Genomic DNA, 14,517 nt, shown 5'->3' on the forward strand with positions numbered 1-14,517 from the left:
AAGAAGAAATATTGTCAATCTGCTTATGTAAAAATATGAGTTTTCTGATGATTCATATTAATTCTGGCATTTGCATCAGTACTCTAGTACAGGGATATGCTACTTGCAAATGTCAAGTATTCATTTTAACTTTACTTTTAACAATACTCATTTATTAAATTTTAGGAAAATAATTTGAATATAATTTCATTAAATGAGTGCAGCATGCGTCCTGTCAAAATTTTATTAATAAGCGTTTCTCTCTTGATATGATAATGTTTAAGTTCTTTATGAACAAATGCAAAATAAAATCAGACCGACATATATTAAAATTTACACAGTGTCATTTTTTTTAATTTCCTTATAACTTATTAAAAAAATAACAATAATTTGAAGATAGAAAAGTTATAAAAATTATTTCAACTCGACACAGTCGAATTTCTAATTTTTCTGAGGGTCTCTAAGAGCATGTTAGGAAGGACATACTCTTCTAAATCTAAATTAAATGAAATGAACTTAGTCTTTGCTTTAGAAAAAAAAAGTGATGACACTTTGCTTTGCATGACATCAGTGTCACACCGAATAATATGTTGCGGAGATAGAGATTTAAATATTTGTCGAATAGGTTTTATGTAAATTGGTCAACCCCTATAAAACTGCAGGGATACCACAGAAGTTGTGTGTTGCAAGCGAACATCAGGCAAGATGGTGAGTAATTATCTTATTTTTGTACTTAATTAATTTAAATAGAATTTTGAAATAAAATAATTTCATCACCAGACTGTGCGTAAAATGATTTGTAATAAAATTTGTAATATATTACCTGTAAATAAGAAAAAAAATGATTCTATTTTTTAAAAGAAAAAAAAACTTAAAGAAATATTCGCTAAACTGAAGGTAATGCAGAATGAAAAAAAAAATAATTGCTGAAATCAAAACTGAAAAGCCTAATCTATTAGAATTCAGCTTTACTATTTGTTTTCGCATTCAAATATTTTTATAAAAATTAACTTACAAATGTATAAAAAAAAAAAAAAACCCAGCAAATTAATGATTCATTTAGTCTATGATGGGTGGAAAAATGGAAAGAAAAAAATCTGTAACTATTTTTTTTGAAATTATACATTTTCCTGAAGAAAAATCATGTGTAATATGATATCTTTACTTTTTTTTACAAGAATTTTTACCATTTTTGACGAATAATCGAATTAAATATTTCCATTTTTTTTCAACCAATAATAACTTTGTATTATCATTAGTTTTCCTTCACATCCTTTAGGAGAAGAACGTGTGTATGTTACTCGCTGTCTCCTTGTGCCTGAGTTTGGTGTGCACTGCTGTTGTTCCTCCCACCATGCCCCCAATGTGCCTCATGGACTGTCTCTCTGAATGGTTTCCATGTGAGTACGATTGCAGAAAAGAGTTCGCACATATACCGAGTGAACTGAGAAGTTGTGCCCTTGAATGTGAAGAAGATCGAGCAATATGTATGAAAGAGTCTATTGACCCAGCCTGCAACAATAATAGAGCAAACAACCAGCGCCATTTGCAATTCAAGACAACGATATGATAATGTGATACATTATCTTTTGTGATCAATGATTTTATTTAGCTATATTCTTTTATCTTCAAATCTGGTAGTTATAATCATAACAGATACTTTTGATTTTGATTATTTTTACGATGTTTGCATAACTACCATTGTCAGTTTAAAATGAAATGTATCCTAAATAAAATGAATTTATCACAAGTTATGATCTGTATTTAATTAAGATTTAAAGAAATGCACTTTGCACAACAATCATTTTACATAAATGACCAAACAACATATTTTTAAAAAAAGTGTAATTGAAAATGTAATTAACAACAAGCTAAGAATCCATTTATTTTCGCAACATCACTAATAGCTATATAACATTACAAAGAAAACTGAAGGAAAAATATATATTTGCGGTTTTATGCCAGACTTTTAAGTCTAAAGTCTAGTCGTTGTATTAATAGCTGGTCACCTGCCTCACCAAGAACACGTTTTATGACTAATTATTTCTGTTCCCAGTAGATAAATATCCTTTTTAAGTGTTGCTTCAAAATAATCAAAAGTGCGGGACGATCTTTTTGAGGGAATTATTCATGGAGTGTTTTAATATAATGTGGTTTCGCGAAGAGGAAAATTGTCAAATTTTGAAATTCAATTAAGTGCACCTATTGTGTTAAACTGATGTACTTTGCATTCCTTCAAACTTGTTTTACGATTGATGTGTGTTTTGTTTCTGTTTCAAATTGAGCTACTTAGTTAAATGCCAAAGGTTTTATATGTCCAGTAAATATCACCTGTTTTACTTGAGTTTATAATATAGCAATTAAAATATATATTCAATTTAAATTGACATATACACAATCTACAGTGAAATAATCATTGTTCTTGGAGGAACAATGTCCATGGCTTTCGCGAGTCACCTTAATCAACGAATTTATATCGACAATTGATATCTTTCATTGAATCTTCATTACATACGAGTTACATTCAAATTATCCACAAATCGGTTTCAATTTTGATCACTCACGAATTAAAATGGTTTCTTAGTGCGCCTGTATTATAATGACGTGGGACTATTTTTTCGTATCTTCACTATATATATAAATGGATACTGAGAGGTAACTGCAGATATAATGAGGATTTTCATGATTTTGTATTTTAATAAGGAAGTTATTTCACGAGTAAAACAGGATTCTTTTTAAATTTTCACCAGTAATATAACTTCCTAATCCCACTTCAAAACATAGAATTTTCTGTTTATTACATTTTTCTCGGTTTTTGCTTCTGTCGATATTAGCTGTCACCCTTTGAAACCTTTCAAAACAAATATTGTGCATATTATGAAAATAGGACCGTAAGGACAATACACAGAATAATCATCACAAAAGATTTAAAAATATGAAGATAACGAACATTAATCAAGCTAAAAAATCCATTGTAACAATACAAATTCTGAGTAGAGCAAACACATCAGAGGAAGGAGTAGGCGTCACGAAGGAGTAAGCATCACCAGTCAATCAGTCATACCCGATGAGTAATCATTGTCGTGATCGCCAGACGGAAAAATTCGTGGACAATTCAGTGTGAAAATCTGTATGAAAAATGTCAGTAACTATTTGACTTTACCATATATTGTATTTGCTCACAAGGTCATTGTATCGACAATAGAATTGGAGAAATGATGAATTTGAACGAGACTGTTGATATCCTTGTATCATCAACTTTTTGTTAATAGCTTGCCTCGTTTCAGAAATTGTTCATACGTAGAGCATGCTCTGGCGTATCGAATCAACTGAGAGATATTGAGAGGTTTTGTTTGATCCTCATAGACGTAGGTTATGTAGAAAATACATTCCCTGAAAAAGTTTTTCTGCAAAGCAACATTAGATGTTGACGGAACTGACATGTCATTTGGAGCTTTTGATAAGTTTTGGAGAATCGTCTGAGGCGTATAGAATATCCATTGTTAAACGTCAAGAGTAGTTCATCATCGGATGTTAAAATTGTAAAGATTTTTTTATGCTCTTTTGGTCGTTATTATTTTTACTGTACATGTACATGTTATTGCTGTTCCTATTAATGTATTTCAGTCCTGATATGTGGGTATCTAGTTGTCGGAAAACCGGCATCTGATAATCCCTGAACCAGATGCTTTCTAAAACTAACAAACCAAAATATCTATTTTATTTCATTTTTTCAATTATCTCATATTCAAAATTAATTTCATTATTTTTTTTTTTTTACTTTGAATATTTCAAAATGAAATGACAATCTACTCTTAGATAAATCGACATCCGTTAAAAATGCTTACGTTTCATAAATCTCTTGTCACTTTCAATCCCCTTAGAGGACTTCATTCGCTTCACTTATCCATATACATGTAGTCCATTGACACCAGCGACATTTCTTTTGTTCCAGTAACTTTTTGAATCTCCTTGAATATATTATTTTTTTACTGGAACAAAAGAAATGTCTCTGGTGTCAATGGACTACATGTATATCTTTCTCAAGGCTATCCTGTGTTGAGTAAGTATTTGGTTTTAGTTTCCAAAGGATAAATCTCATCCATTCAGTTGACTGAAAGTCTACTGAAAGATGAATGAATGGAAGAGCTGTGCCATTCAGTGAATTTCCCTGGTCTTTCAGTGACCATTCAGTTGACTTAATGATGTAGGTTCTTCCTGTAATTTCCTTATACCTTAAATTGGCACCTTTTCTTATTCTATTTTGTGTTTCCTGACTGAAAACGAAGTATTCTAGCTTTTCTGCCTCACCAAATTTTAATTAAATGTCTCCCCGAGTCAAGTCATGAATTTCTTTGCCGGGCCTCACTACAAAGTGATTACTGAAAAAAAGGTAACATGGAATTTGTAAGGGAGGTAGGTGTATATGGTCCATATATATTCTTTTCATAAAATAATCTGAATTCATTATCTGAAAGTTCATCAGCATCCTATGACTTATTCTCTTTTGCATGAGACTTCAGCTGTGTTTTGCTGAACTGCAAGTCATTAAATACCTGATACCCATAATTCTTTCTGATGTAAGTATCTATTAATTGATATTTGAAATGTAAGGTTGGTTCATATATTGTGTCATCCTTATTTGACTGAGAGAAGGAATGAGGCTATATGCAAATTTACCCCATATGGGGGTATTATTTCAGGAACCCTGATCTCTCCCTTTGCCTGTAAGAACTTTGAGAATTTATTTATATCACTTAGTGTTCCTGTTCTCATTAGTCAAAAGAGACAAAACAATGTCATTGTAACCTCAGCGAAAAGCTGTTTTACTGAAACTTGGTCTCCAGCTGGATTGAACTCAACAGCAAAAATTACAATTATGTTGTAATTGATCCCTGTAGCTGTAGTTTCTTGGTCCAACTCTTCTATAAATGTATTTATGTCATTGTCAATGGTCAATTGAATTCCCTTATATTGCTTTCAAATCTCATTCATTTTAATGTTTTTTCATTAAGATCAGTGTTTTCAAGTTTAAAATTGATATTAATTGAAACCGACGACAAAAGAGCTCAGCAAAGGAAGGTAATTTAATGATGGACGTAAGAGAAAGGGATCAAGGGATATAACTTAATGATTAAAATGTAGTTCCAGTTTTGTATTTTTTTACATTCAGACGAAAGGAGTTTAAAGAATAAGCTCAATAATAAAATTGGAATCAAGAGAGATATCCTATTCATAGAAATATAAAAAGTAGTTCATTCATGTGTTGAATGAAATATGTGGAGATAACGAACAGTATTCGAGCTCAAAAGTCCATTAAACATTGATTACAAAATAGGAGCAGAGCAAACACGGACTTCTAAGACATTAGAAGTGACATAAGGTGCCATGGAGAAGTATCCCCTGCCGACCGGTCACACCCACCGTGTGCTCCTTGTCATGATCAGGAAATAGCGGAAAATCCGTCGATAATTCAGTGTGTGAATAATGGCCTAACAATTAGTATGAAAAAAGTCAGTCAGCAATTGACTTAATGATAGATTGTATTTGCTGACAATCCGTCGATAATTCAGTGTATAAATAATGGCCTAACAATAAGTATGAAAAAAGTTAGTCAGCTGACAAGGTCATTGTATCGACCATAGAACTTAGAAAATGATGACTTTTAACGAGATTGCTGATATTCTTGTTTCATCAACTTGTTTGTCAATAATTTACCTCGTTTAGAAATTGTTCATACGTTGAGCATACTCTGGCGTGAATCGAATCATCTGAGAAATATAAACCCGTATGAAGGTGATAAGGGTATATTGCTTCATAAGTAAGGTAAGCTGACGATTGAAAAGTTAAAGTCATCACGTTTATCATAAAGCTTTGTTGTTAGATTATCATTAACGCCTTTTTCTTATAAAATATCCAAATATGAAACAGATGTGTCAGACACTGTTGTATCTTTTATCCCAAGCTCACCGGGATATATCGTGTCGACATAAGAATGGAAATAACCATTGTTAATTGACAATACGTTGTCGATATATCTAAATGTCGAGTTGAAGGCCATAGCAAGTGTTTTCTTCTTTTCACATAAAAGATTTTGAACAAATTCTGCTTCATATGAATACAAAAATAGGTCTGCTAATAACGGGGCGCAATTGGTACCCATGAGAATTCCAATAGATTGTTGGAAGACCTGGTCTCCAAAAAACCACTTAGATATTGTCAATCATAAACTCGAGCATCTTTTTAATGTCAATCAACTTAAGAGTACTTGTGTGTACAATCATATTTTTTTATTAAAGTAATTTTGCAAATGACCAATGAAAAGGTAAGTAAATGTACGAGTTCCATTTTTATTGAAAAAGCAGCTGTCAACGATGTCAGAATGTGTCAAGAATATCACTTTGATATTTTTTCACAGTGTGACAAAATTGTAATAATAGATAAATAATTAAAATATAAAAATAAATAAAAAAAATAGGTACTGAGAGTTTATTGCGAAATCAAAAATACAAAAGATTCACAGTCTTGAAGCAACTTGAATAAAACACTCGTTATACTAGTAAAATACAATAATTTGACCCCCCCCCCCCCCACACACACACAAGTGACCAATGTTATCTTTTTACATGCATTGTTACAACGCACTTCTAAAAATTAGGCACTTTGGATTTTTTTTTAAAGTGCGTTAAATTTTGGGACCAAGTTAACGCACTTTGAAATAAAAATATTTCTTTTCAAAGTGCGTTAATTTCGACCATATTAACGCACTTTGAAAAAAAAAAATGTGCACGGCTTGGTCAATATTCTTGCAAATTTTAGGTATGATAAATAATTATTTGAACCGAAGTTCGGATAACTTTTTGGTGATGACGTCACTTCAGGATTTCGGATAAAGACGTTTTAATGGTTTTTAGGGGTTTCTAGTTCCCAAAGGTTCTTGTAAATGTAATAAAAGGGAAATTGGTCTTTTAGTAATAATGGAGGAATGATTGTTTAGTAGCATGATTTCGTTTCTTTTTTATATCTAGTCTATAATAAGTTCTGTAGATGTAGGTGTCGATTTACGACTTAAAGCATTGTATTTTTCTCAGGAAAAAGATAGCAATTATGATTTTTCCATGAAAATAGTTTTCCCGCAGAATATGATGGTCTTTTTATAGTTATTTGATAAGTATTCAGAAGATGAAAAAATTGTTTATTCCTGCACAGTATGATGGTCTTTTTTTTTTTTTTTTTTTTTTTTTTTTAAAGTTCTTAGATTAGTATTAAGAGTTATGAAAATTTTTATGCATTTTATTCAAGTTTATTTTATAAAGCTACTTTGACCAAAGTATAGTCAGCTGGCTATTGTTGCTTAGATTAGCTATATGGTATTTGAACCTCTCTTCTTTAACACAATAGGGTGCGTTATTATTTATTTTTTTTAAGGAAAACTTATCTCATTTTTTTCATCTGTTTTACGATAACTCAAATTTATTGAGAGAAAGAATACCAATGTCATACATCGTTATGTAAATACATATATTGGGGTAGGAAAGATAAAGAGTTGGGCTGAGGAACATTCTACCTCTTTTCTTCTCGTTATCAATGAGGATAGATCAGTTCATCAGCTTTTCAAAAGAAATATAACAAAATAATGCAGTCTATTACTTAAATTTAAGTCCAGAATTGTGTTTTATACATACTTTTTCAAAGTGCATTAAATGTCTCCATGGTCAAAATGTTGATGTAAACTCTTAACGCACTTTTTAAAAAAAAAAAAATTCAAAGTGCGTTGATTTTGTCCCAACTTTAATGCACTTTGAAAATTTTTTTTCAAAGAGCGTTGATTTTGTCCCAATTTTAACGCACTTAGAAAATTTTTTTCAAAGTGCGTATTTTTTTCAAAGTGCGTTGCCACAATGCATATTTTTTTTGTAATTATTGATTTACATGTTTATATTTAGTATAATTATTACATCATTTTTCTTTTTCAAAAATTATGAATAAATTGAGCTATTTTTTGGTTCGCAGTGATGGAATTTACAACGCACTTGAGCTGTAATGAGGTCAACCTTTCGTTCTGTCAAATGTATTTTGTCATCCGTCTTGACAGTGGTATACATGGCTTGCAAGCATGGCAAAGGTTCGTGGCCGAGTGTTTGCCATTGACGCAAGACTGGTCAAAATAATACGAGATTGTAATGAAGAAGAATTATAGTAGATTCATATCAACTGCATTTTTTCTTTTACAAATCAATGAGGCTGGTTGGTCAAAAAAAAAAAAAAAAAAAAAAAAACGAGACCCACTTCAAATTGTGAAATATGTTTTGTAGCCAAAAATTATTATTTTGTAAATAAAGAACAGTTCACCTATGATATTAAATGCTATTGTCTATATTTTTACACAGACCTATTATTTTCCAGAAGGTGTAAATTGTTTAAATTGCCATTACCACTCAGCCCTATATGACAAAAGGGACATTAATCAATCATCTCTATAATTATACATTTTACTTTATACTTATTTAAGCAAAATCCACGTGCGTTCTTGTTATTTTAGCTTTTCCTTCAAATAGTAACAAATTCATGATTTATACATACTTTGTTTTAATTGTTTCCGTTTGGAAGGTAAATACCCCTACGTCCATGAAAGTACACTTGTATAATTATACGCCAATATTGAGATATACATGTAGCTGAAAGTTGATAAATTATCTAAGATATATGGTAACCCATATACATGTATGTATCTGTTTATTAGTCATTAATTTTAGAACATAAATCTTATTTTTGAAATGAAATTGAATTAGTATATCTATATTTATATGGGCATCGTTGATTGATCGTATATATATAATAAGCTTTACTTTCACAGCAGAGAATTGAAATAGAAGGATGCTTCAATGCACCTAGTGTCTTTAACTCCAGTATTAAAGCCACTCATGAAAAAAAAAGCAAATCATCAAAGAAATAAGTTTCTTAATTGTTTATCTTTTTCTTAAATCAAACTATTTTTTATTAATCTCCACACAATAAAATACATTATATAAGACTAGAAAAAGTTGACACCACTAATGTCTATATGTATTCAAGGTCTTTTATCACATGCATCACCTGTATTCTTAAAGGTATATACAACTAATCAATAGCTAAATATTGAAATAAAGAGCATGAGTATTGCCTGATGATCACATGTTTTTAGTTAAAAATATCACCTTCAAAGTATTTCTGTACTGTGCACCAAAGTAGAATGGGCATCTGAAATACTTTACAATTCGATAAACTCAAATAAATACTTTATAATAATGAGGAATAAAAACCAATATGTAGATTTCGTGGTAAAATGATAATCCCCCTCCCAAAGAAAAAAAAACAGGGTATGATAATTACGCCGAATTAGGCCTCCTATTTGATATAAAAATCAAAAGAATTTCGATAGTTTGAAATTAAGAACTTTGAATAATGGTTGTTTTATAAGCAGCATTGATTTTGATTCATAAGGTCCACGGGAGCCACACGAGGATCACGAAGTAAGACATTTTTCTCGAATTTCCCCAAATTTTATGAAAACTTGTCAAATTTGCTCGAAAACTATGGAGCACAAGCTTGCTTGTCTTACACTAGTGTAGATAAGCTGGTTTCTCTTCTGTGTTTCCTGAAACAAAATGTGCTTTTCAATTGATGTTTTTGAAATAAAAATGAGAACAGTTCGATAAATTGTGTAACTATTTTATTATATGCATCCTTTTAACTTAGAATCAATGCTCATTTTGAAACAGGGATGAGATGCATGTTTTTATTATGAATTATTACACCGTTCTAAGAGATATCCCAAACCGGGGGCCAAAAAGGAGTCAGCCCATCTTGTCCTTTAAGTCTGAAACCTCACTCATAATGTTCTATTTCTAATCGTCAATTCTTAAAAATAAAGATAGAAGTTCATAATCAATTACGTGTTGAACTCATGGAGCAACTAAAAGACATCAATTTGCAGAAAACACAGCAAACCGGAGAGAATTTTGACAAAATGTGAAGATTATTTTTTTTTTCGTAAAATACATTTTATTTTTATAATGCGTGTATACAAAAACAAAGACAGCTTAGAGTTCTATTTTCATTAATTTTGCAATAAGTTACCTTTTTACAAATATTGATAATATTTAAAACAAAATATCTACTGAAGAATAAACACTGAAAAGACATTTCTATCAACCATAAAAGAATATCAACATCTAAAAATACTGTCATTAACGCACGTGAGTCACATGACTGAAGTTATTTTTTGGGACTAAACAAAATTCTTGAAAAATCGGTTAAGCCTTATTTATCATGGATTTCATGAAAATCGAAGCAACGCTAGAAATTATCATGTATATAATTATCAATTTGTTAACATTTGCACGTTTCTTTACACACAGAAGAATTATTCTTAAAAAAAATCTTGATAGAGTAATTACTTATCAATTCATCTTTAATTTTCCCAATTTGTATTCTAGTAATAATACTCCATTTATAATTGAGCTTAAACCGTGTCACATTCTATTTTATGGAGATATATCTTTGTTTTGTATGACACAAGTATCACATGGAATTGCATGACCTTGACTTAGAATCTTTCAAATAGTTTTATGCAAATTAGTCATCCCATATAAAACTGTGGAAATAACGCAATAATTTATATAAAGCACGTGAATATCAGACAAGATGGTAAGTAAAATGGGATTCTTATACCGTGAAGTTTAGTTCTTTATCATAAATGATTCCTTTCTTTATCTTTTCACTATTTCTGAATATAACTATATATAATCTGATAAAGCATAAGATTTGCTCGATAACCCAAATACTCTTTAATATGTTCATTTATGTCTTTTAATATTATTTTTTATCATAGCAATCTTTTAAATTTATTTCTAGTCTTTTAAAATAATATGGCTCAATATGTCCTCCATTAGGAGAAGAACGTGTTAATGTTTACGTTTGTGTTCCTGACTCTCGGATTACTGTGCACTGCTGTTGTCCAGCCAATCATTCCCCCGAAATGCCTCGTGAAATGTACAGCTGAATGGCTGCCTTGTGAATTCGAGTGCCGGGAACAAAACATGAATGCTGCAACCGGAACCGGAACTCAAACACGTGGAAGAGGTAGAGGTGGTAGGAGAAGAAACAGGGGTAATAGACTGAGGCGCTGTGTCGCTAGATGTGAGGGACAGAGAGTAATGTGTATGTTGTCTTCGACAGACCCTGCCTGTAATACGAACACTGCAAACACTCAGCTTACACCATTTAAAACAGTCTTGTAATGTTTTTATCATGAATATTAGCTATGCTTTATACCCTTTAATTGTTATCTAATTTACTTTATCTAAAATATTTCATGTAAATAAGACACCCTTCAAGTATATTTATTGAAGTGTTTGTTTGTTTTTATATAAATATATATAAGAGGTTGTTGTTCGTTTTATATATAACTCACTGGATTATGAAATGTTGTAAAGGATAGCTTTGAATAAAAAATCCTGTTTTTTTGGTAAGGGGTAATAATTTTACAATAGCTTAAGCATTTATATTTGAAGTGTTCTTTAAAGTTTTGTGATGCTTAATTGTGATTTACATGTCTATTTCCATCCTAGTTCAAATGCAAATTATGTGTAATATGCTAAAACTATTTTTACTCAAAAATATCAGCCAACATAGCTGCTTCTAAAAAAAGCCAACAAAATTTTTTTTAAAGGAAGTAATGAATTAACATATACATGTATAGGTGAAATACACGTTGAATTTCAGGGCTAGAAAACTCGTAGTTGCAGGCGGAGAGCTGCTTGTATAAAACAAAAGATAAGGGAAGAACATTTTCCTTTCGTGCTGCAAAATAATCAAATTAAAAAAAAAATCAGGAGGAACACATTCGTATAAAATAAATTTATGGGATCGCTTAGAAATATGGTGGGTCTAGGTAAAAAAAAAATACTGTTCTAGGGACCCATGTAAAATTGTGTAATTCAACGATTGTAAGTGAATATGTAACACATGATCTTTTTGAGGAAACATAGGAAAAGAAATCTCTGACGAGACTGTAGCTCTACTGGTTTGTACTTTAATTTTAACAAAGGAAATTGAAACTATGCAATAAATTAGAATAATGATTCTTGGTTTAGTCTTGAAATCATAAACCAATATAAAGAATTATGTATCATTATGTAGTGTACCTTTGTGCCAAGTACTATTAAAATCAGACAAAAACTGTAGGTGGAGTAGCATTTTGAAAAAAAATTCTCAGAAATTTCCATTTTTACTAACCATGACAACGCCGCTCATCGAAATTCAAAACTTATTATTAGAATTATGTATCTTAGTGTCGTCTACTTGAGTACCAAGTAATATTGAAATCAGACCAAAACTGTAGAAGGAGTAGCATTTCAAAAGAATTTCACAGAAATTTCTATTTTAGTGACCATACAAACAGCAATCATCGAAATCAAAAACCTATATAGAGAATTATGTATCTTAGTGTAGTCTATTTGTTAGCCAAGTTATATTGAAATCAAACCAAAACTGTAGGAGGAGTAGCATTTTAAAAGAATTTCACAGAAATTTCTATTTTAAGGACGACGGACCTAATTCGAAATTTTGTGCCACTGCGCAGAAAACCGCGCATATGCCTTGAATCTTAATTATCTATTGCAAAAGATAAAAAATATTCATTTTTAATTCTTTTAAAGATATTCAAAAGTTTCCTCTCAATTCAAAAATATTGTAAATATTTAGATTTATATTCATTTGTCAATTTTATAAATAAATGATTTATTTCGCCAAGGTAATTTCATTGAAAATTTCCAGCAAAATGTGCCCTACACATGAGTTTGACATGCCCCCTGAAAAATCTAAGCCGATTATCCATTTATGTTTTGGCATTATTTGCTGGTAAATTGTCTTGTTAACATTGTCCTTTGATATGAATAAAAATTCTATTGCAGATATCTTTTCATTGATTACTGTTATACCCTACACTGGCAGTTTCCCATTACTTTCTTTAGTAATTATCGATTTACATCGCCATCCTTTGAAACGCTCCCTATTAAAAATCTACATCGATGACCATATGATTTTTTTTATTTGATTTCATCTCACCAAAAGTCACTTTACCTCAGATTAAAATTTGAATAAAAAATCTATTGCAGAAATGAATAAGGTCCGTCGCCGTTAAGTAATCATGTCAACACCGTTCATCGAAATCAAAAACCGATACACATAATTATGTTATCTTAATGAAGTCTACTTGTGTGCAGGGTTATATTGAAATCAGAGCAAAACTGTAGGAGGAGTAGCATCTTGAATAATTGTTTAGAGGCAAATAGACATGTTTTACCTGAATAACTCTTCTCGTTAAATTTTTAGTGGGGAGTTCAGAAGGATTTGCTGTATTATAAGAGAATACCATTTGGACATTTTTAATCATCATATCTTTTTTAGGATATTTAAATCACCAGATGATCATTCGGTGTTAATGATAAATTAAACTGGTCATTCAAAACAATACATATTGAGAATTATTAGGTCTTTGAACTTCCATTCTCCAAAAGTATTCCTTTCCAACCGAAATCTTTTAAAGATGACAAATGTCAAAAAAATATGAATCAGACGAAAATAAATCCATGAATCCTCAAACTGGTTCATCCACGTATGTCTGTTATCATTACATAGGGCTTTCCAGGGGTCCGTGTTTTATGCCCTGTTCAGAGATTTGTATTGTTTGTAGGTTCGTTATCATCACCTTCTTCATTATAGAAGATGTCAGATACCTGAATATTCACCATTTTTCGAATCTTTTTGCCAACTAATTGCGTACAAGGAAATGCAAGCCATTCTTCAGTGCAGTCAACCGTCACTGTAGCTCAGTAGGTAGAGCGCTCGCTCCGTGATCAGGAGGTCGTGGGTTTAAACCCCCGCCGAGACTGACCTAAGTCGAGAAAAAAAAATAGAGAGCAACTGTATCTTTGCCAAGTGCTCGGCACTTTGAAGTGAAAGTTGCGGGTCTTTCGGATGAGACATTAAAAACCAATGCCTCGTATCACGGCAGGCGTTGGCATGATAAAGATCCCTCACTGCTCAATGGCCCTGAGTGCTGAGTAAAGGTCTAAATTTGAAGCCCTTCACTGGTATATGGTGACGTCGAGAAAAAAAGGAGTGAAAAATTTTCGAATGGGACTCAAAACAATATGTCAATCAATCAGCGCAGTAATATATGGCATTCATAACATAAAGCTTAACATGTTTTCTTTGGCGTTACTCAGAATGTGGAAGAAGTTGTGGATTCTACATGCCTAGGAATGAAATAGACTCAATAAATCGCCTGTGTGTCATGTACGTTGTAGAAGCCTTATATTGTATTTGATTCATCTTTACCAAACAACAACGGTATTTAACAAAAACAGCGCAGATGTGTTCATGGTAATATCTGTAATCATCTGCATCACGTTTTCTTTAATATTTTGTGCCTTAAATTGTAGCTTCTGGTCTGTGGAAAATATATTACCCATCATGGTTTAAAAAAATTGT

The 14,517-nt window shown here is 31.3% G+C and overlaps 1 protein-coding gene across 1 annotated transcript; it reads left to right on the top strand.

Moving 5' to 3' along the window:
• The first annotated feature begins 637 nt into the window (after nucleotides 1–637).
• On the top strand, nucleotides 638–1,733 carry LOC133204009 (gigasin-4-like). The gene is made up of 2 exons (XM_061339796.1): nucleotides 638–687; nucleotides 1,259–1,733. Exons 1-2 carry the CDS (start codon nucleotides 685–687, stop codon nucleotides 1,547–1,549), a joined length of 294 nt encoding a protein of 97 aa, XP_061195780.1. The 5' UTR covers nucleotides 638–684; the 3' UTR covers nucleotides 1,550–1,733.
• The last annotated feature ends 12,784 nt before the right edge of the window (nucleotides 1,734–14,517 follow it).

This window comes from Saccostrea echinata, unplaced genomic scaffold (assembly GCF_033153115.1).
Source record: "Saccostrea echinata isolate AGI-Se365-2 ecotype Australia unplaced genomic scaffold, CSIRO_AGI_Sech_v1 ptg000052l, whole genome shotgun sequence".
Lineage (NCBI taxonomy): Eukaryota > Metazoa > Mollusca > Bivalvia > Ostreida > Ostreidae > Saccostrea > Saccostrea echinata.